Here is a 23,596-nt window from a genome sequence, read left to right as displayed (position 1 = left end):
AGGCTAGTAGGAAAATGCAGTACCACTTGCAACACTTGCTTAATAAAATTTGTTTTGAAAGAATCATTGATTGTGTCTATTTTTTCTTTTCCTTATTTGTCCTACTCTGTTTCAACATCAGTTTCTAAGGTCGGCCTTGGTTAGGAAACCACAGTTTGTTTTCTGGGTTGGTGCTTATCAGCTGTGCCAGGCAAAATCCAGGCCTCTGAACCAGGAGTTTGGAATGCTGGATCCCAGAGCCAGCTATACTACTGGCTGGGCTTGCATTTCAACTCTCAACACCTTTGTTTTTCTTAGTTTCTTTCTTGCAATTCCAATGGCATATACACTCTGTTCGATATGGCACAATTAGATAATGAGCTTCCTTAAAGCAAGTAACAGGCCTTTTTATTCTTTTCTATACACTGCTTCATCATCAAAGAATTTAGGATTACAGGCTCTGGATTCACTCATCAAAGAAGTTAGGATTACAGGCTCTGGGGTCAGACATTCTGGGTTCAAATCCTGATTCCATCAATCACTAGCTGTATAACCTTAGGCACGTTTTTAAAAGTTCTCCAAATCTCAGCTTCCTCATCTACAAAAATGGGGATAGTAAAGTACTTATGCTAGCTGTTGTAAGAATTAAATGCAATTAATTTATGGAAAGTACTCAGTACTTACACTATACAAAAATAAATAAGATATAACCTCAAGAAATAACAGATATATAAGTAGGGAACTACAGTAAAATATAAAAAATTAAAAATAATGAAAGACTAATATGAACATGGAACTGTGAAAGCAAGGAGAAAGGGGAATTGCAACTCATTTTGCAGGGGGTGACAAAAGAGGGAAAATCAGGAAAGGTTTCACAGATGACACAACAAAGAACATAGAGGACTTCTCCAAGTGAGCGGGGAGCAAGGATGGTAAAGGCCATTTCAGAGGGAGGGCCTAGGATTAGCAAAGACACACAGCTATTAGGAGCATGAAGTGCTCAGGAAAGAACAGATCATCTGTTGTGGGTAGAGATCTGGGTATATGGGGGAAGAGGTGGAAATGAGGCTGACAAGAAAAACTGGGACCAGACCATGAAAAGCCATACTGAGCAGGTACTTGGACTTTCTTCAAAAGGCAGCCAAAAGCCACTGAAGCATTTTCATATAGTCAGATGTGTGAATTAAGGAGATAATTTGGTAATTGTATGAAAGATAGACTAGACAAAGAAGACTAGACTATTAGGAGGCTGGTGCAATGGTATAGGCCTGAGATCAAGTCTTAGATCAATACTTAGATCAAGTATTTAGAATGGTGAAGAGAAGGATTAAGATATAGTGGCTATCAAAGTATGGCCCATGGGCCCCAGGAAATCCCTATACCTTTTCAGGGTTCCATGAAGTCAAAACTATTTTCATAATAATACTAAGATGATATTTGCTTTTTAAATTCTTATTCTCTCAGACATTCAATGGAGTTTTCCAGAGGGTACATTACACCTGATATCACCAACAGATGGCATGCAGGAGCAGATATGAAAATCTATATGTGAATGTTCTATGAAATAAGATATTATGAAGATATTTGTAAAGATGTAAAACAATGCCATTGTAATTTTTTAAGTTTTGGAAAATGTTTTTTTCATAAAAAATTCCACTTATGTTAACGTTATAGTTTAACATTATTATTTTTAAATTAATACATATTTTAAAAATTCTTCAGTGTTTTAATATAGCAAATATCAATAGATAGTGATAAAACTCTTTGTGGTCCTCAATAATTGCCAAGAGTATAAAAGGATTTTGAGACCAAAAAGTTGAAGACCATTGGATTAGAAAAATATTGGTAAGTAGACTATATAGGACCTGATAATTAATTAGATGTAGGTGCTAAAAGAAAGGGCTCTTTCAAAAACTACTGTTTGGTCTTAGGGAACTTGGTGGATAGTGAGCAGAAAAGAAACAAGTTTGGGGAGTATGTTGAATAAGAAAAGTCTGTAGGCAGGATTTCAGTGGAAATGACATAATTTGACCAACCTAAATTTTGATGACATTAGACACTTAAATCAAATTTTTGAGGTTTCATCAGCAGAAAATCTTTAAGTAAAGCCGGCAGATAAAAGATTCTACATTAAACAATATGAATCACTACCAATGGAGATTAAAAGTAAAATAATAGGAGCCTATGACTTAGAAGTTCCCTATTCTCACATTCACTCATTTTACAGCCCTCTGTTAATGATATTAATAATAAACAGTTATTGACTGTTTACTATTTGATAGGCATCATGATAAAGCCCTTATGAACATCTCATTTAAGCTGAGGAAATAGTCTGAGGGATGAAATGACTTGGTCAAAGTCATAGGAAATCTATTTGCTGAGAGCAGCATTCAAACCCAGGCTCTTGTAACTCTAATTTTATTACTCTAAAGCATTAAGCTGCATTGCCCACCTGGACCTGCTGCTTTTGTGCATTCAGCATATTGGGGTCAATAGATAGGGGCCCCAGCACCCCCATCATCAATTCCTTCTCCATCAGCCAGGGTCGGAGCTGGGATTCTGCAGTCTGGAAGCAGGCCAAACAACTTGCAGATTCCTCTAGCTGCCTTTGCCGAGCCACAGTCACCTCAGTGGCCCTTTCCCATCGGGAATCTGTGGAGAGGAAATAAAGAATGTATTCCTTCGTTCTTATTAGTAACTGGCCTGGCCCCTAAATTATGTTCCTAACAGACTACAGGAAATGACCCCTGGAGCATTATTTCAAAATTTTCAAGTTAAAAATAAACTTCATTTAATTTTAACTAAAGTAACACAGTTTCTGTATCTTGTTTATAGTGGTGGTTGTATGAAACTACACGTGACAAAAATTACACAGAACTATATACACATGTACATACACAAGTGCATACAAAATCTTATACTATACATATATATATTATTTTATAGCCTATTTTTTAACTCTTACTACATTATCAACATTTTCTATGCCAATATGTGTTTTTCATGCCAATAAACATTCACCTACATCATTTATAGGTCAGTATCATGAATTCAGCATAACTTCATCTAATCCCTTCATTGAACAGATCTCCATTTTTCATTTTTATTATTAATGCTTTATCATAGTAGATTGTCAGGATGACATGCCCAAGAAAGCCAAACTTCTGACACTGTGAGTGGAGTCTCTACATTTTTCCCCCCAATCAGGTTCACTTTCTAACCCTATCTAAGCCACCTGATTACCTATGAAAATTAAGTAAAAAGAATGCCTGATTTATCAGATGTGCTGAAATTCTGTATCTGTTTGAAGACAAGCAATCTAGTGAATTTGCAACAGCCCTGTGATAACTTACTGAGCTCCTCTTGTATCTTCTTCCAGTTGTCTGCTTCTTGTGAGTTGGGATATGTCATCAGTAACCCAGCCAGGGCTTCCTTTAGTTTTTGGATTTTTGGAGAATTCTGTTCCAATTCAGTCAGGAAGGCCTAGGAGGAAGATCATGCATGCCATGAAATTTTTGGATAGGAGGAAATGAGGAAGGCTGGGCAGCAATTACAGATTCTACTTCTGATTCTATCAATGACTTGTTTTGTGATTTTAAGATATTTAACTTTTTGCTTCAATTTTTACTTTAAAATGAAAATCTAGATGGTAGTAGGATCTAAGTTTCTTTTATGCACAACACATTAATAGAACCCAATAAGAAGGAATGATTCCCTGTACACTAATTGTCAGGACAGCATGATGATGATGCCGATGATGGTGACATTTATACAGCTGGAGGAGATGACATGCTATGCTCAATTGGAATATAAAATTTTTTTATAGGATTTCCTATGTGGTCTAATGTCTGCTGATATTATTCTTAGTACTACATGTCAATCTTAAGAATGAACTATCATCGCAGCTATTCAGATACCTCTCTAAGAGTTGGAAAGGTATTTTGATGAGAATGGTTTGGCTTACAACATCAAATAGAAAACAAGATCTTAGTGAACTGATGCTTCTGAGAAGGATTATTCTCCTTATATAAACCTGGTTTTGTTTCTGAATCTGTTTTACAATAGTTTCTAATTTCATAAGTAATCTTCCTCACCAGGCATATTAATCATTTGAAAGTCAATCATGCTGCTCATCATGGCCTGGGTGGTTGGCCGTGTCTGGCTCTCAAGTCCCTGGGCTCAGGCAGGAATACTTGGTACGACAGTCCCTCTCAGTGTTTGGAGTGTAGCTAACATAAACAAAGTACCTTGTTAGATTCAGCTTGGGCTCTCACTGTTTCTGTCTTGGTTGGAGATGAAGAGGCATCCATGGCTTTCAGGACCTCCTCTTTTGATTCCAGCCACTGCAGCACTGAGCTTGCCTCCTCCTGAACTTCCTGCATTCTGCTGAGGACAGCCTGAAGGCTTTCCTGGCGTTCCTGTAGTACGCCCCCCAGTTTCTCATATTTCAAGTTTACATCTGACACGTCACACTGGATCTCCGTCAGATCTAGTATCATAGAAACAGAAATCAGACCGGAATACCCCTCCAAGCTTCCCCATTGGTTCTGTGCTACTAAATTACTCACCAGGGTTAAGCATCTCTCCTATTCTTCTAGTGAACTAGAGATTATCTCCCTGCTAAATCACATTAAAGTTCTTGTTTACATATACAAGAGCAAAAAGAGCTCTCATTAATCTGCTAATTTTGGCATTATACACCCAGATGTATAAATAAAATGCCAGAATTAACATGGGAACAGCAAAAAGTGAAGTGAGTGATTTAGGGCATTCTTCTGCTCCCTCTTCTCCGAACTACAGAGAAATCAGCTGGCTGACAGGTTGAGAACTAGACTATACTACCTATAGTCTAGTCTAGCTTTTCTATAATCATAGATTTTCATATCTTTTCTGCACTTGATCTTACCTAGTGGCCCAGTTTACTTCTTAGCGCCTTCACCTCACTGGTTGCCAAACAGTTTAGTTGATAGCTAGCAAGCAAAGAGGCACCACAGTGGCTTCTCCCCAGATTTTTACCCTCACACTCATTCTGTCAGAAGTTCTTTCCCACATATGGAAACATACACAGATGCAGACATAAACACTGTCCTAACACACCCAACAAAGAGGCACTGTGGAAAAGGCACTCTCACCTTTGCAGGTGTGGTATCCGTTTACACTGCCTACAGAGCTTCCTACAGAGGGCAGTATGGAACCTGAGCAGAAGGACAAGGAGACAAACAGGGCAAGACAAACGTGTTAGGAATACGAACGGGCACTCAATTTGTTCTGTGGCACTCACTTTAAGCTCAGGTATCAGAAGTTAACACAGCACAACACAAAACAACATACTCATGGAAAAAGACAAACCATTTGGCTGCCAGGCAAGAAAGTGTCACTGGAGGTATTTTAGTTCCTTAGCAGTAATGATTCCTAATCCTTTCTGGAGGAAATCCAAATTCCCTCCTTGTAACTTCAACTTGAATTCTTTGGACCCTGCCCTAATTTTGTGAAGCAAGTATTGGTATAATGGTTAAGTTTTTAGAATACCTGTGTTTTCTGCCACACTTTGCAGTAAGGATCTATAATAAAGCCCAGAAAGTTCAACTTTTACTCCAATGTGCTTCAACATAATAAGAACAAATAGTAAGTACAATTAAGGATGTAAAAAGCAGCATTCTTTTAATAAAGACATTAAAACAAGCCCTTCTTATATTAAGAGGAAGACTCCCCATCTTTGCTTTCACAACTTCCTCTCCTTTCTCCCTCACCAGAAAACAGAAATTCCTAGTGCCAATAAATCTGGCTCATAAACATTCCCATAAATTCTGCTTTGGATCTTTGGTTCTATTTTTAGTTACTACAATTTCACCTATATTCTCTCCAAGTTAGATTTCTTGAATGTATTTCTTGTATTTCAGGAAATGTCCCAAGTTAAGTAAAAATCAGATCATGTAATCATAAAGATTATATAGATATATGAAGAATACGCATGATATAATATTACATTAAAAGGACACAATAAAACTTGCACACTGAATTCACTGTGAAAAGTGTCAATGTACAAGATTCTATTAAAAAACAATTTTAAATGTTAGCACGTATGAATAATTAACATTATTGCATTTTCAATTAAGAAGGGATCAAACAGAAAGATCATATTCCACTGCAGTGTGACTATTGTCAGAAGGAACTGGGATGGTTAATTAGGAAAAGGACGTAGCCAAGGCTGTCACTAGCTCAGTACGTAAGCCTTAACCTATTGACAGAAGTCAGTTATCTTTTCTAGGATATGAAGAGAATACTACCAATCCTGTTAGCTCTCATGGGATTACTGAAGAGAGGTAATGAGGTAATATATGCAAAAGCACTTTGTGAAACAAAGAGAGCCACACAAATGTAAGGAAATGGGATATTCAAGATTTTTCAGATTTAGAAGAGAACTGAGAGTATTCGGGCCAGTGATTTTCAAAGCGCCTAAGGAGGTGTGTTAGGGACTCCATAAATGATTATTTAAATTTAATATTCAGAATATATTTCTACCTACTTAGAAATGTCAACAGAACATGCACTTTTAATTATGTTGAACACCACATCTTAACCCACTAGATACAACCAATTTAAGCTGATATTTGGGGAGAATAAGGTAGCTCCTGAATCTCTATGTGTACATTCAAACTTTTTTTTGAGTGTCACTGATTGGGAAAGTTATAGCTCTTCACTAGCATGCTATGATATTCAAACTAACTCATGTCCGCAGAAAAACATTTATAGCACACATGTACTATGTTAAAATGATAAAAAAGGTTTGTCAGATTATAAACAGTTTTTGTCCTCAATACCAGTTTTAGGTGTTCTCTATGTTTAAGAAAAGAATGAACCGTCATGAAAATTTTTAGTGAATTAACTTTGAAACAAGAATTTTTATATCACTTTCAAGCTTCTAGTTCAGTTTAATTGAAGAGTATTCTGAAATTGTAAAGTGAACTTTTAAAAACAATTGCTTGCAAATTCTTACCTGTGCAAACCATATTTTCTGGATACAATGTAACCACACAAAATTGAGAAATAAATCAGATGATGAAGCTGTCATTCAAAAAGTGTCTTTTTCCAATTCTTATACCCACTAAGATAATCTCAATATTGTCACTGATGGGCTTGGAATAAATGCTATAAACTCATTTATAACAGAAACTATGCCAAATGCCAACAAAACATAATTTTTATTTATTTTATATAGTAGAGTTTTACATGAGATTTATTTTTAAAAAGATTCTATTGCTTTAAAAAGTTTGAAAAACCACTGATCTAGTCCAGGAGTCAGAAAACTATAGTCCACAGGCCAAATCTGGCCTTCTGCCCTTTTCTGCATATAAAGTTTTATTGGAACACAGCCACACCAATTCCTTTATGTATTGTCTACGAGTGCTTTTGTGCTACAGAGGCAGAGATATGTAGTGTGATAGAGACCATACAGCCTACAACCCTGAAATATTTACTCTATGGCCCTTGACAGAGAAAATTTGCTGACTCCTGATGTAGTCACACACCACCAAGTCACTGAACTTAGAGGTTTATGTGTTGGAATATAAGAATCACCAATTCCCTGAAGTGTTGTCATTTCTGGGTAATTCCAAGAGATCTTTCAACTTTAGATACAACAAAAGAGTAGCCATTCTCAGAAGGAAAAAAGAAAGTAAATTTTTCCCTTAATATTTGTGTGACTAACATAGTTTGGTAATAAAACCTATGAGATTTCAATAACTAGCTAGTCACCTTAAGCTTGTAATGGATTTTGTCTGAAAGACTTAATTTATAGCAAGAGATTATTCATGTACCCGGGCACAATCTTTGTATCCACTTCTGAGCAGTCAGTCAGTCCCTGGTGTGCCAATACTGACTCCTAAACACCTTGACTCTCCCAAGATACCACGCTTATACCCTGCAGGGCTGACCCCAATTTAAAGGTGATGCACACCACCCTAGCCACATGTTCAGCAGAGAGATTCTCAAGATGGAAATCCCATTTTAATCCTTTTATGTTCATTTGATGGCTTTAAGTGGGCCAACTACTCCCTTTACTTTCAGGAAGGAATTTGCAAAAGGGAGCAATGTCCTACAGCAAACGGGAAAACATATCAGGTTAATGAAGATGCTTCATGAACCCTCCTTTGTTCTCATACTGAACCTTGATTCTGACTTTTATTAAATAAAAGGTCATCACCAAAGGTCAAAGCAAAGAATTAAGATTATTCACTATGTTTTAAAGAGCCTGTACTCACCTGTCTTGGCTTGGGAATCAGGTGCTGTGATCTCCATGATGAGATTTTCTAAAGAAGTACCTTTGCAGTTGATTTCTTCCACCAAAGTTCCCTTAGTTGCCCAGTCATCTAGGAGACCCTGTTTGAAAAACAGAATAGCTATATGTAACATCTAAGGGCTTTCTCCTCATGAGCAGGAACACCTATTTTTCTACCTATACTTCCTAAAATTTTGATAAGCATTAAGTGATAATCCTCATATATTCAGCCATTTCAAGATCTTGGTTCAGCCAGCCAATGTATGGAGAATAAGATCCTGGAATATTCAAGACCTTCTCATTCATTCATTCACTCATCAAATATTTATTAGGTATTTGCTATATATGCCAGGCATCATGCCAAACACTGGGGATAGAAAATAGAATTATTTCACAGTTCCTAAAACCAAGAGCTCATATTACCTGTTGCTTTAGAATGTGTTGAATGCTATTACAGAAATATGGATAGTCAGTAAACTCTGAGAGCACAAGAGACAAATCTTAACTCTGCCCAGATGGAGGAAAGCTTTGAGTTAAGACAAGAATTGCCTGGTGGACAAAGGCAACGACATGTGTGTGAAGAATAAGAAGGAAATGGTAACTGGAAGGTAAAATGAAGAGCAAGCCATTGACATGTGGAGAAATATACAGAATCATAGGCTATACTTTGCATTTTCAAGGGAACTTTATATTAGTTTTGAAGTCAGAGCTCTAACTACTGTAGAAAGCCATTAGGATAAAATGGCATTTGCTCTAAGAAAAAAGTACTAGGTCATGATGTCTTTAAGGTGTGGATTGTCTGCCACAGAGGTAAAATTCTACTCCTTCCAAAGCACAGACAACATCCTAGCCTTCAATCCCTTCCTCTACTAAATTTCCCAGATAATCTACTTAACATACTCTTGACTTGAACCTGCAGAGCAGCAGAGAAAGAGCCATGAACATTTACCAAGCTCATGCTGCCTAACTTCAAACTGAAACTTGTCAATTCACAGCCTGCCAATTCTTTTATTAATAACTCTTCATTCCAAAGAGCCACAGTTCCCAAACTATGCATTGACTCACAGGGTATTTTAAATTTTGGAGGGAAATGCAGTGACATCTGTTGGACACCAAGTGAACAACTACTATGAAGTTGTTCGGACCTGATCACTTTGCAAGTGAAGTTTTTTGTTTTGGCCTTGAGGTATCATGAAAAGTTTCTTGAAACACTAAGGGCACTGTGAAACAAGAAATTGGGGAACCTCTGCCCTAGAGAATTCCCCTCAGCAAATGCTCCTGGCACTGTACCTTTGAAAGCACAGGAACTCTTCTCTTTACCCTGCTCAAGATAAATCTTGCTTTACTAAGAAAATAAGGATGAATGAAAGAGAATTTCAACAAAAAGAAGAGGTGCAAGCAGAGGCTGAATGACTATGAATCAAAGATAGTACAAGGATTCTATGCAGGGAATGGGAGAAAGGTTGACCCTACCCTTGAAGTATTTCCAGCCATCTGATTTAATTTTTCCTTTAAGTTGTGGTACTCGTTCTTCTCTCCTCCATTTACTAACCATATATCTGTATATCTGGTCACTTGCTCACATATAATTATCTAATTCTCAAATATACAATGAGAGAGTAAGCTTCTCAAGGACTGGACTTTGAAGATAGTCTTGTCTTTTTATGACCCACCTCAGCAGGAGAGGCATCCAATAGCTAAAACTTTATAGATACTATTCACAGATTATTATTTTTGTTTTGGTTTTTAAATAGGAGATGTTTTGGTGCTTAGTGCTTGGATAGGCACGGCTGAGAATTACATGAAGAGAATGAAAAATTCCTGTTCTGATGTAGGTGGATAACATGGATTTCTCACACCACTTTCCTATTACAGTTGGAGATCAGTCCATTCAAGTTTCCAAACTTCTGTTTAGCCTGATTCCTGAAGAGCCTTTTATTTACCTACCTTCAGGTGTTTGATCTGCTTTTCCAGCTCTTTAGTACTCATGAAAGTCTCTGTAGGTGGAATACTCCCTTCAGCTTCCTTCAACCATTTCTGGAAGGTCATAATCAGCTTCCGGAACTCATCCAATTGCTCTTGGCAAGATGATGCATCTTCCTCTCTGTCAGCAAAGATATCCTGTTACTTCCCAGACCACGCTTTGCAAAGTGACCTGAACTAAAACTAGGTTCATTATGGAACTCTAGGCATCAGTTTCCTAAAAGGGCGTTTCCTTCCCATAATCCTTTCCACAGCAGCTTTGGCTAAACAACCACATATAATGTAAGAGAGCATCAGCCTAAGAAATCTGTTGCCCTTGTTTGGATATTTCTGGGGAAAAGTCTTCAATCTTACTCTAGGTTAAAGTGAAAGTGAAAAAACTAAGGAGAGCCTGCTATTTAGGTGCTATGATACAATGGAAAGAATACAGGCTTTGGATCTCAAATCCAACTCTGCTACTTTTTAGGTATTTCACTCTTTCAAGGCCTAATTCAAATGCTAATTCCTTTAGCAATGAAAACGCTGAAACTGAGGATCAGAGAAGTTAGGTTAGGTATATTGATGAATAAAATAAATCAGGGAGAAAGGAGAATTAAATTTTGGAAATGGCCCCATCTATCAGACTTAAAAAAGCCAGAAATCCTGTTTCTTCACACATTTAAAGGTCCTCAGCAAAAAGGAAGAAAAAGCAAGTCTTCTTGGCCTTTGTCCCACTCACCTCCACTAAATAACCTTCTGCTTATAGTGCTGATTTGAGCAACTACCTTCCTCTAGGCACTAAGGCAGTTATCTGCTAAATCAACATTATATTATGGCTAAACCAAGAGAAGAAGTCTTATCAAGCTCTTAAACCATGTGAGGCTTTCCAACAGGGGAATCATGGCTTTTCGACAGTGAACTGATAACTTAAAATCAGGCACCTTTGTCCTATGTTCCCATGTTTGCCTTAAAAGAAAAATCCAGACAGTTCTCCAAAATAGCAACTTAAGTGTGGTCAAAACAGTCAGGGTTCCAATATAACCCTTAATTATGTCTGGGAAGTGTCTAATTTTTCTCTTTATTTCATTCAAATCCTGCCACAATCCTACTTTCTGCCCCAAATGTGTTCTGTTTGGTCCAGGTGATCTGATTTTTGATTGTACAAAGAGGAACTAAGCCATATTACTGGGAAGGAATTCATTGTTTAGTAATAGAAAAACCATTAGGCATCAAGTAGATTGAAAAACTTTGCCTAAATGAGGTACTTCATAATCTCCTATGACTTGGTAGCAGAGTTCTTAATGCCATCTTTTCTGGTGAAAGAGGAAGAGAAAATCCTTTCACTCAACAGCAAGAAAAAAATGAGCTCCCAACACCGACCAACACGTATGAAAACTCACCTTTCTTTAACTGTCTTCTGTAGCTCTGTGAAGTCCTTTTTGAGATTCTGTATCCTGTCTTGGTGCTGGGATAGGTCCAGGGGAAGGGCACAGGAGCTCAGTTCAGTGACCAGGTGCTCAATAGTATCAAGATTCTCCTGTTGGTCTTCCATTTCCAAATTGAGCTCCTGTCAAGCAAACAAGGAAATGTATTAAATCCTATGATCCTTATAAATAAATATGATCTTAAAAAAATGAAAGATATCTATATTAAATCTGGGGCAAATTCTCCCTAATCTATAGAAAAAGAGGGAATAAGAAAAGAAGCATGTTCACTAGGTTAACTGCTAGATTAAAATAATAAATGTGTTGGATTTCTCCAATCCACTTGGGAGTGGCTAGGAATTGCAAAGGGGTCTTGTCTCATTTAAACAAATATTCACAGATTTGGGAGGCAACATGACAGAATGAAAAGAATGGAGGTTCTGGAGTCAAAAAAACTAAAATTCAATCATGGTTTTGTCACTTATTAGCTTGTGATCTTAAGCTATTAAATTTCTCTAAGCTTCTGCAGTCTGCCTCTTCTGTAAAATGGGGCAAATACACTTTTCCACTATTATTTAACACTGTACTGAAGATATAAGCCAATGTAATTAGGTAAGAAAAACAATTTGTGGCATAACAATTAGAAAATAAGAGGTGGAGCTATATTTGCAGATTACATGAAAGAATATTTGTCAAACTCAAGAGAATCAACAATACAACTAAGTGAAGCAACAAAATAATCCAATAAGGGAGCAGGATATAAAACCAACATATAAAAATCAAGAGTGAAAACTTCATTCACAATGGCAATACAATAGGTAAAATTTTAGGAATCAACTAATAAGAAACATACAAAATCTTTATGAATAGAGCTTTAAAATGCTTCTGAACAAAACAAAAACAAACCTGAATAATGGAAAGATATCTATAAAGACTATATGTGTGTGTGTATATGTATGTGTGTACATGCATGTGTGAACTGAGTAAATTTAATGTGACCCAAATAAAAACACCAACTTGTTTTCTCTAGGACTAATCAGGTTGATTCTACACTTTATGTGGGAAAACAAATGTGCCTTTATAGCTATGAAAAATCCTAAAATTAAAAAAAAAATTAGGAAGACTAGCTTTACTAGATAATAAAACATACCATAAAATCCCTAGAATGAAAAATAGTATGCATGGTTCATAAATAGATCAGTGAAACAGAATAGAAAATTCAGAAATAGATTTGAGTATATACATTGTGCACATGATAAAGATGCCTTCTCAAATCACTGGGGAGAAGATGAACTTCACAAGTAAATGATATTGGGAATAACTAGATAGACATGTGGAAAAATACGAACTTGGATTCATGCCTCATATTATACCTCAGAATAGACTTAAATTGTTAAAAGATTCAAATGTTAAAAAAACAAAGAAACCATCCAAGTTCTAGAATAAAGTGTGGGTGAATTCCTTCATAACCTGGGTGTGGTGAAAGGCTTTCAAACTATGACTAAAAATAAAGCTTCATTGAAAGAGTGATAAAAATCTACCATGTAAGAATTTTTTAGGACATTTGCATGGCCCAAAATACCATAAGCAAAGTCGAAAGACAAAGGGCAAACTGTGAGGACATGGTTTCAACATATAGCAAACAAAGAACTAATTCCCCTAATATAGAAGAACTCTTGTAACTTGAAAGAAAGAAAAAAAGACCAAACTCTTGATAGAAACTGGCAAAAGACATGAACCAATAGTTTAAATGTCCCTTAAATGTACAAAAATACAGTCAGTTTTACTCAGAGAAGAAAATAAAAAACCACATTGAGATATCATGTTTTATCAATTTGATCAGCAAAAACTCAAATGCTTGACAATACATTCTGTTGATGGGGCTGTAAGAGAAACAGGTCTTTTCACACAATGTTGGTGGGAATGTAAAACAATGAAATCCTGATGGAGGGGAATTCGACTATAGCTAACAAAACCACACATTCATTTAGCCTTTGATGCAACAACTCCACTCTAGGAGCTTAATCTATCTATACACTTCCAATACGGAGAAAACACAAAATTATTCACTGTGGTGTTATTTGTAATAGCACCATTTTGGAAACAATCAGAATCAGAGCCTTGTTGAATAAACTATGGTTTATTCTCACAACGAATGTACCATTAAAAATAAGGAAGAGCTCTATGAATTGGTGTTAAGTGGTTTCTAGGATATATTAAGAAGGAAAGTGCAAAAGATTATATAATGAACTCTTTTTGCCTGAGGAAGAATAGAAAATAAGAACGTGTGTTTATTTTGTAAAATGAAATAGAAATAATAAACCTGAAATCCATTGTCTGTGGGGTTGGCTGAGAATGGGATGAAAGAGAGAAGAAACTGAGAGTATATTCTCACTCACTTTCTTATACCCTCAGTATAACTATTTTAATAGTTTTGACTTTTGACCTAACATGTTAATGCTTTATATATTTAAAAACATGCTTAATAAGGACAGAAGACTAAAACTCGGAAGTTGAATATGAAAAGAAATAAGTGAATCTAATTATATATGAAATTACAGGAAAAAAGTAATTAATTAAGGTTAGCTCTGAACACAGTGCATACCCAATAGATCACAGCCTAAGGACAAAAAGGAATCTCAAGAAATCTTGAATTTTACTTAGCAGGTTTGTAATTGGTAGAATTACTAGTGTAATTCCAAAGTGATCTTATTTCATGGTAGGATAAAGCAATGATAAACATATTTAGGTTGTTGGAAACAAGAGTTCTCCCTGTAGGAAAAGGAGGTTACAAACAGGCAATGGTTAAGAGTCCTATGAAGTTGAGATGGAATTGGATTTATCAGTATAAACATGGGATATAAAAACATACATAGATTTCCTAACCCTATCCATGGCAAGGACCTGGAGGCAGTGACACCCCAGTAGCTCATGCAGCATCGGAACTTTGATTTCTAAATAGACTTCCCCAGTAAAAACATAAAATGGGGCTCTGGAGAGATAGCTGATTTTGGGTGTGAAACAAGGAAATTACAAGGTGAGCCTGAAAAATCTTACTGTGTCAGAAAGAGTACTCATATGTTGATAGGGACATGTCAAAAAGACAGCAGGAGAAAGCTTAAAGGGGCTTTTGGGAAATTTTTGAGTATCAAAAAGAATAATGATGATGATGAGTATGGGAGCCTCTAATGATTCTCTCTTTCTATATTTATAAAGAGAGAGAAAATAGTTAGCAATTGGTGAATATAGGTGAACAGTATACTGGTGTTTACTGTTATTCAAAACAAAGAGCAAAAAGTTAGGAGAGCGAACCAAACAATGCAATCCCATTTTACTATGGAAAGAGTTATAGTTGGATAAGCCCAAAGCAGCAATGTAGGGATACAGGAATGTTGGAATACTACAGGTGGGAATGTAGACAGCAGCCATTCTGGAGTTCTGGAGTTCAAGTTGGTCACTACTTTGTCAAATTAAGTATAGGCATATACTATGACCCAGCAATTCTACAGTAAAATGTGTGTTATGTGTGCATGTATACTTCATTCATTCATTCTCATGGTAGGTAATACTCTTCACCAAATATTTCTAGCTCTAAGCCTACAAGGCATATGGTGGGATTACATTTCTCCACCCCCTTAAAAGGCAGGTGTGGTCATGTGAAACTTGCTTCAACTAATGAAATGTACATGGTTATAATATGTCCTCTTCCCATTTCAGCAACAATCATGAAAGCATATGTCAGGATGAAGTTTCCATCAACCTGAATCCTGACCTAGTACCTCTGCTGCTCTGGGATGAACATGTAGTGTGAGAGAAAAATAAATCTAGGTTTTTTTTAAAAAATGGACAAGCAATATCTAATTTACAGGATGGCTGGGATAATTCTTTAAGATAATTCAGGTAGAGCTTCCAGTACACTTACTGACATATTGTGTGCTCAGTAAATGTTGGTCCTCTCCTTGTACTTCTTTTCCCTTTATTCTGCCAATTTGGCAGATATATCCTCACCTGGATCTGCTGGAAGAAATGTGCAATATCTTGATCTGGCTGATTTCCTGAGGCCAGCATCCGACTTTTGTTTTCCATGAACTGCTGCAGCTTATCAGAGAGATGTTCAAACATCTCTGCCTGGGGAAGAAGCTTCTTTAGGGAGCTCTCCTTTTCTTGCTGCTGTAGACAGAGCTGTTTGAAGCGCTGGTTCACCTCCGCCAACTTGCCCTGCAGCACAGCAGCTGTGGTGCTGTCTGACGTCTCCATGAATCGGGTTACCATTTCACGGGTGGCTTCCAAGCTGCTCTTCTGCCGAGCAATGTCTTGCTTCAATTTCTGTCAACAAGGACATGTCTGTCACTCCTGGCTCACTTACTCCAGGACAACTGAGCCACAAATGAATAAACTGATAATTACACGTTCACCAACTCAAGGAGAGTCAGACGAACATGACTGAGCCTTCAGAATACCATACATCTCATCCCCTTAGTCTCCACCCCATTCCACTAGTGCCTGTGCTATCACCACTTTCCTATGCTTAACATTTGTTTGGAAATTGGGTGGAAATATCTTTACATAAATTAGTTATCATCTCTAAGTCTTATTAGAAGATTCATGGAAATAAATTCTTCTGATACTTTTTGTGGAACATGGCAAATACACCCTCTATGCAAACTCTTGGGGCATAGGTCTTACCATGTTAGTGCCCAGGGCTTCTTGGATGACTCCTGATGACAGTGATGCCACTTGCTCCTCTTCCAGGTTTTTTTCAACTTCTCTGATGGACTGCAACAAGCTCTCCAGGCTTTCCTGGACACTCTGAGATTGGGCAATTGCCTTCTGCAGTAGAGCAGAGCGCTCAGCCAGGCTACCAGAGAGGCTTTGGAAATGGTTGAGTATGGAATCTGGAAAACCAAGGCCATGAGAAGTGAGTAGGAGACTATTTTTGTGTTGTGCTTTTAAAAACAATGCATTTAAACTGCACATATTAATTATAAGAGTGTCAAGACATCAAGATATAATAATATCAAAATAGTATCAAGACAAATAGAAGTATTAACAGGCTTCAACTGCATTTGTTATTTGAACCAAATTCAATAAGCATTATTTATTTAGCACCTACGAAGATCCAGAAATTGTGCTCAATGCTGAGAACTAAAGATAATTAAGAAAAAGTCCTTGCCTTTTATAATTTTAAGACTGTAAAAGAGAGCACAGGCAGAAGGCAGTACATCATGGCCACTTGTAAAAATAAAATCTTAAGTGCTATATTGTACTGGTGCTAGGAATACTGTACTATAGAAGCCTGAAGTAAGAATGATTCTTTCTTTTTCTCTTTTTAAATTATATTTGATATACAATCTTACGTTGGTTTCAAATATACAACACAGCGGTTCAAGAGTTATCCATATTACTAAATCCTCACCCCATCTAGTGTAGTCACTAACTAACAACATAGTAAGATGTTACAGAAAGGAATGATTATTTCTTACTTCTCTGGGAGGCAAGGGTAGTGGTCAGGACTTTATTACATAACCTCTTGTCTGTATATTGAAGCATGAGCAAGATTTCATCATGCATGGTAGGAACTCAGTAAATATCAGCCACTAAGCAATAGGAAAAGCCTCAGGGGTAAGGTAATGAAGGAATGACAGAAGTAGAGTGTAGCTAGGAGGCAAAATGCCTCAGGAAAGGGGTTGAAGTCTGATAGAGAAGTCCATTGATGATGCAAGAATAAAGTTCCTTAGAGGGTGAGCTATTCATGTTTATTTCCTCAGCCCCTAGTGAGCACCGCACATTCCTACAACACAATGTAATGTATTACAGAGGTACATACTAGGAATTCAGGGAGCACTCTTGCTACTGCTGCTTCATACCTGTAGTTTCTTGAACATGCTTGTGGTCTGGAGCTGGCTCCCCTTTAATTTCCATGAGGTCCTGAGCTACTTTTTGGAGCTTTTCTACAGGTACCTGGTGTTCAGCTAATTCTTCCTGCAACTGCTGCTTGGCCAAGAAAAAAGTAAAAGAAAAACATCTGAGTGAGTAATTAAAGCTAGTTCTAGGAATCTAAAGCTACTAAGCAGCTTTATAGGATAATTCTGTTAATCCTTAGCCACAGATATTAGAATAAAGTATTGAGGCATCAGACTTTATCCAAGACATCCCAAACACCGCTTTAACCTATGCAATTATTTTATTTTCTTTGTTGTACTCTCTGCTATGAAACAGTCTGTGTCCTGGCTTACCTTTGTTGTTGCAAGCTGCTGCTGCAGGACCCCAGGATCTGAGGCCACAGTATCTGAGAGGAGCTTCTGCACATTGGCCTCATGAGCCTGCATCCAGGCCTTCAGGCTGTCAGCACTGCTCTGGAACTGCTGATACTGGCCTAGAAGCATGTTCAGGTGGGAGCCCAATCTTGTACACTGTGCCAGAAAAAGATGGGAAAGCAGGCTTAGGCAAGGTCAGGCCAAAGGCAACAGCAGCCTTGGCATAGTCCAAAAAGATACCTGGCTTTGTTACAGAGAATTCACTGTAACTACAACTAAGGGTACAGTTAAGGGTAGTGCCAGGGCTTCCATGGAGAGATGGGTTGCAACCATATTCTGTAAGTGGGGCTCTTATTGTTTGATCCACACTATTTACCCTAACTCTATGTCCAGGAAGATTTACTGAGTTATATGATAAGCCACCAAAAAAATATACATCAGGTTGTAGGCAAAGGTAGGGATTGAGAGGTACAAAAAGCATTCATTTTGAGATGTTGGCAAAAACCACAAGACAAGCAAAAAGAACTGACTGAATTCTACACCTTGGGAGTTAAAGAGTTCTTTGACAGGGAGGAAGATAAGGGTTTACTCTAGATACTCTGTTCAGGAACAAAGACTGTGTCCTTGGTTTGAGTTTCCCCTGTGCTATGTTTCTTGGGAACCCATATTTGTTGGTCAGAATACAAGAAGGCAAGTAACTCCACCTTCACCACTGGAGTGAGGCATACCCCTGATGTTGCTAGGATCAGGCATTAGCCTATGGGCCTCCACATTTTGCATTTTTGTGGAGCTCATAAAGACATTCTGCCTGTGATCATATACAAATCAGCTTGTTCACTATGTCTTATGTCTCTTATTCTAAGCCCCAGAAACCACCCCACTGCGTGTGGGCTGTCATGCCCTTTTCACCAGAGGCTACCAGGAATCTCTTCATACCCTTGAGTGGAGAGTATTGTATCTTTCTGTTGCATCCTTCAGCTTGTCCTTCACTAAGGTTCCAGTTGCTGATGATCCTCTGCCTTCCTCAAAGCTGTTTTCTGTGTCTAAAACTTTCTGTCCTGAGATAGTCACAAATCTCAAGTCTCCTTTGTGGGAAATTACATCTTCTGAGAAGCTCCCCTGCCGCCTTAGCAGGGAGGGAAGGGCTTCAGGGCTGCTGCCTCCTTTATGCATGTTCTCCAGCTCTTTCTCAGACCGTTCCAGCCAGTTTTCAAATTCTCGGTGATCCTGCAGAAACTTCTGCAGCTCATCCCGTAGTGTCTGCACCTGCTTCAGCTCTGCCTCTGACTGAGCCAGGGAAGTTGCATACTGTTCCTTTAGCTCTCCAAGCTTCTCTTGTAGTTGCTGTCGTTCTTCAGGTGTGAGATTGTGACCATGCTGGTCCATGAAGGCCTGAGCTGACTGAGTGGCCAGGATGAAATTCTGCTGCTGAGATAGCAATTCTTGGTGACGGGCCTGGCAAAAAAATCCCCCCAAACAAAGAACAATCAGGAGGGACACCACTATAATTTGCTTATGTCTATGGCTGGGAATAGAGAGAGATCTCAGAAGGTCACACAGTAATCACTAATACCACTCATTCTTTAAGCATTATGCCACATGCTGATCCCAGCTGAACTAACATGTATAGATTTTATGTTTTTCAAAGAAATTTTACATTATTATCTTACCTGATTTGTGGCACAATCTGCAACAAAGACAGGTAACACCCATATTAAAGATGGATGAGTGAATACCAAAAAGATGTTATATGTCTTGACTAAGGTCATGTAGATAGTGGAGGGACAAACTGTGACTATAACCTGACTCTCTTCACTGAACCACCCTAAGCCTAAGAGAAGGTATACATGGCCAACTAATAATTATCCACATTAACTGAATGGGAGAGTAAGCAAGGCAAGCCAGATATATGACAATATAAAAATTGCAGATACTTAGCTGTGAAATATGTCACTCACATATTCATGAAGAATACTAGTAAAAATTTTGGAAAATTGATTTGTTAAATAAACAATTTGTGTATTAGTGAGCATACACTATTTCTGGATAGTGTAGGTATGTAGGTAATTGGTATTTCTTATTTGCATGTGCTATGTATATGTGCTTACATGTGGACCTTTCTTGTATTCTAATGGGATAGAAGTTCTTTGAGGGCAGTTGTGGTTGTTTTACTTTGTAAACTGTTGTTCCTGAGTCTCAGAGAAGATAGTGGGAGTTGTTCTTAACTATCTATACTGTTTATGCAACTACCTAGAAAAGGACACAGCCTGTTTTTCTCCAGAATATTGTCCAGTTTCAACTTGTATCAATAGCAACCTGATAGCTTCAGTTTCCAACATCATTTCAGGGAAGCTGGGGTGACAAACACAATCTGCTCAAAAAGATAGTAAGGGGCAGTACTACAGCTTGTCTATACACCACCCAGATGTCCCCATTCTCACCCACCCCTAAGTACAGCATTTTCCTTTCCAGGTTGGAGATCCTCCTTAGTTAGGCTGACTGTTGTGAGCAAGAAATATCAGGAAGCTCCATGTGACAACAGAACCATCTCTGCTCTGTGCTACTATAATATTGCCACAGCTTTGGGGAACACATTGCAATGGATCTTCCAAGAACAGAAACGGCATGCAAGAGGCAGAAATCCTACTAAAACAAAACAAGGCAATGGCCCACACACAGGCCAATTAACAGAAGCATTCCAGCTGAACCAAATTTTCTTTGCTATAAATGTGTTACTACTAAGATATGTGATCCATGGGTTTTCTAAGTTTTCTAAATATGTAATCATTTTTTCAACCATGCAATATAATAGGCCTGCACATGCCAGTCAATGCCCTAGGGGATGGCTTATTTGGTTGGTTCACTGGTGTATCTCCAATGCCTGACATATAGCAGGTGCTCAGTATTTGCTGAATGAATGAATGAATGAATGAATGAATGAATGAATGAGTAGAGATTAATAATGAGTAAGAAATGGTCTCTTGAGGACAATAGGCAGCCATTAAAAGGACTAAGTAGCTTTGTAGCATTTTAGGAAGATCACTTAGTAGTGTGGGGACTAAATAGGAGGGTAAAAGCCAAGAGGTAAGGAGACCAGCAAAAGCTGCTATAACAACGTAAGTGAAAGCTGAATGTAGTCTGAACTACAATAATATCTCAATGGATGACTTTGAAACAGATAAAACAAGCATGGGATCTGATGACTGATTCATTATGGGAGAGTGAGGAAGGGAAAGGTACCTAAGATGATGTCTAGTCCAGGAAATTAAGTGGGATGATACGAAGGAGAACATGTTTGATTAGAGGGAGGCATATTGGGAAATAGAAGTTCCATTTTTAGGGTTGAGGTGATTGCAGTTCCACATTTCAAATAGGCACATGGATTTATATACTCGTTTGAAGCTCAGGTCAGGCATTTGGGCTGAAGACAAATCCATATACGGAATTCACTAGTACAAATGGTAACTGAGGTGTCATGAGTGGATGAGATTACCCAAGGAAAGCATATTCTGAAAGATGAGAAAAGGACAAGTCTACAACCTGCAAGTACATCAGTGTTTCAAAAGCTAGTCAGAGAGAAGACAGGATTATCAGGGCAGAAGAGTGCCATGGAAATCAAGGGAGAAAGTGTATGAGGGGAAGCGGCCAACAGTGTCAGAACTGCTGAGATACTGAAGAAGACATGAACTGAGAAGGGTTCACTGGATTTAGGGGCAAGGATGGTATGGTGACGTGAACAGGAGGACAGAGGGGATTCCCCCAGCAGACTGAGGAAAAGCTAGCACCCTTACCTTCGTCTTCTCACATTTCTTGTCCAGTTCCTGTGAGGCTTGGCTCACACCCAGGAGGCCATCGGTGGTATCCAAATCTCCTCTCTCCAGGCTAGCGCCTGACAACTGGTCCATCTGTCCACTAGATGATCCCACTGATGCCACCCAATCCAAGAGAGCATCGATTTTACTCCTGTTCTCTGCCAGTTCCTTCGCTGCTTTACTCTGAAAGCCACAGAGGGAAATCTAGTGAGAAGGTATTCAATACCAACCTATACAGCCAAAGGCTAAGTAAAGGGGGGAGATTTTTATGCTAAAGAAAAAGAGAAGCTCTAAGACTAGGGATAGTCTTTGCACCCACAAAAAGAAAAACAGATTTCTAAATCCATTGAAAAGTAATTATTTAAAACAATCTCTAGATTTTGTCTGTATCTTACTGCTTTAAAAGGAAGGGAATGGAGGCAAATCCCAGGATTTAAAAGGGTTTTATTAAAAGATGATTTAGTTCTATACCCCAGCAAGACTTCATAGAATCCTTTCAGGTACACAGAAATGACACACTTGCTTGGTATGGTAAGAAACAGCACAGTCACACTCAAATACCTGCCTGCTCTTCCCTAAAGTAAATGCAGACTTCTTCCATCCTTCTCTCTGCCAAACCAGAGCACTGAGTTCTGATACTTGCCTCTCAAATTCTGTTTTCAGACTCTTCAAGTATTTTAACTAATTAAGCAGGTTATGCCAAATGATACATCCATGTATTTCAGAATTCATCTCCAGATAGCTTATTTCCCCCTTTTCCACATTCTCTACCTCTCTTATTAGCATCAGTCCATGGCCAGACAAAGGATTCTAATTCAATCTGCCAGATGGAGAACCAAAGACTGCCTGAGACTACCTTCTTAGGTTTACCCCATTGTCATGATGCCCACTGAAATGACAATGGTGGCTTGGGGCCCACTAAGAGTCCCCAGATATTTTCCCTGGGAAGTTGGAAATATGCCATTTGCTTTTTCCTCTCCAGGGCACTACCTTTCCTCATTAAGTTCTTTCTGACATTTTTCTATTAGTCAGAGTACTGAGAACACAGATCCAAGTTTTATTTTGTATTTAGCAGGGCGGGGGGCAAGAGGGGCAGTTATATGAACTTCCTACCGACTATTCCTGACTTAAAGTCCTTCAGGATGTTTCTTGTAAAAATATTGACTCAAAGAAAAGCTCCTGAACTTGCCCTTTTGCAGGATTCTAATGCTGTCTGTAAGGTAGTTTCCCCCCATTACATTGTATTTGTATAGATACTGAAATTTTCTTTTGAAAAATACCAAATATCCTAGCAGCCTGGTTACCTTTTCAGTCTCCTGCTGTAAGGCTGAGGTCACTACCTCCTCCAGCTCCTTCTGGGCCACCTGTGTCCGTTCTTGGAGAGCATCATATTGCTCCTTAGTTTGATGAAGTTTTTCCCGAAGAGCTGTCAGCTCCTGGGGACTCAGCTTGGTCTGGTTCTCTTCCAGGAACCCTTCAATGTCTTTGACAACACTGGCAAATAAGGTGGCATGATTCTGAACATCATCCTGTAATTCCTTAACACATGAAAACAGGGATGGCAGTCTTAAACTTTAGTACGTTTGAGATGACCTGTCTGCAACACTTACGTCCCTGACTACAATTTCCAAAGTGTTAGGCCTGTATCAATGCAAATAATATATTTTAAAATACTTATTTTAACTAAGATATTTCTAAGCAAAATTTAAATTTAAATGTCTAAGCAAATATTTAGTGAAGACAAAAAGGAAGACTAAACATGATTTTTATTTTGCAGTGAATCATCCTCAAAGAGATCATTCCTCTATAAAGAAGGGTTGACAGCAGGATTATAGCTGAGTCAATGTTTAGTTGATCCTTTATACTCTCTTGGTTATTATTCCT

General features: G+C 38.1%; 1 protein-coding gene across 28 annotated transcripts in view; it reads right to left on the bottom strand.

The window, feature by feature from the left end:
* Positions 1 to 23,596, bottom strand: part of MACF1 (microtubule actin crosslinking factor 1) — a 471,369-nt gene that overhangs the window by 234,493 nt on the left and 213,280 nt on the right. For 25 of the 28 annotated variants that reach the window (XM_073233661.1, XM_073233662.1, XM_073233665.1 and 22 more), the window contains 14 exons: positions 23,017 to 23,250; positions 21,692 to 21,895; positions 18,837 to 19,355; positions 17,880 to 18,056; positions 17,511 to 17,634; positions 16,330 to 16,538; positions 15,652 to 15,969; positions 11,620 to 11,786; positions 10,205 to 10,361; positions 8,241 to 8,358; positions 5,112 to 5,174; positions 4,227 to 4,468; positions 3,333 to 3,462; positions 2,432 to 2,631 (listed from right to left, as the gene is read on the bottom strand). In XM_073233661.1, the coding sequence (XP_073089762.1) occupies positions 2,432 to 2,631; positions 3,333 to 3,462; positions 4,227 to 4,468; positions 5,112 to 5,174; positions 8,241 to 8,358; positions 10,205 to 10,361; positions 11,620 to 11,786; positions 15,652 to 15,969; positions 16,330 to 16,538; positions 17,511 to 17,634; positions 17,880 to 18,056; positions 18,837 to 19,355; positions 21,692 to 21,895; positions 23,017 to 23,250 (2,862 nt within the window). The remainder of the gene's footprint in view (positions 1 to 2,431; positions 2,632 to 3,332; positions 3,463 to 4,226; positions 4,469 to 5,111; positions 5,175 to 8,240; positions 8,359 to 10,204; positions 10,362 to 11,619; positions 11,787 to 15,651; positions 15,970 to 16,329; positions 16,539 to 17,510; positions 17,635 to 17,879; positions 18,057 to 18,836; positions 19,356 to 21,691; positions 21,896 to 23,016; positions 23,251 to 23,596) is intronic. The other 3 variants (XM_073233670.1, XM_073233676.1, XM_073233654.1) reach the window with 1 other exon arrangement.

This window comes from Manis javanica, chromosome 4 (genome assembly GCF_040802235.1).
Source record: "Manis javanica isolate MJ-LG chromosome 4, MJ_LKY, whole genome shotgun sequence".
Lineage (NCBI taxonomy): Eukaryota > Metazoa > Chordata > Mammalia > Pholidota > Manidae > Manis > Manis javanica.
The sequence above is the reverse complement of the archived record's forward strand: the minus strand, read 5'-3'. Positions and strand labels throughout refer to the sequence as shown.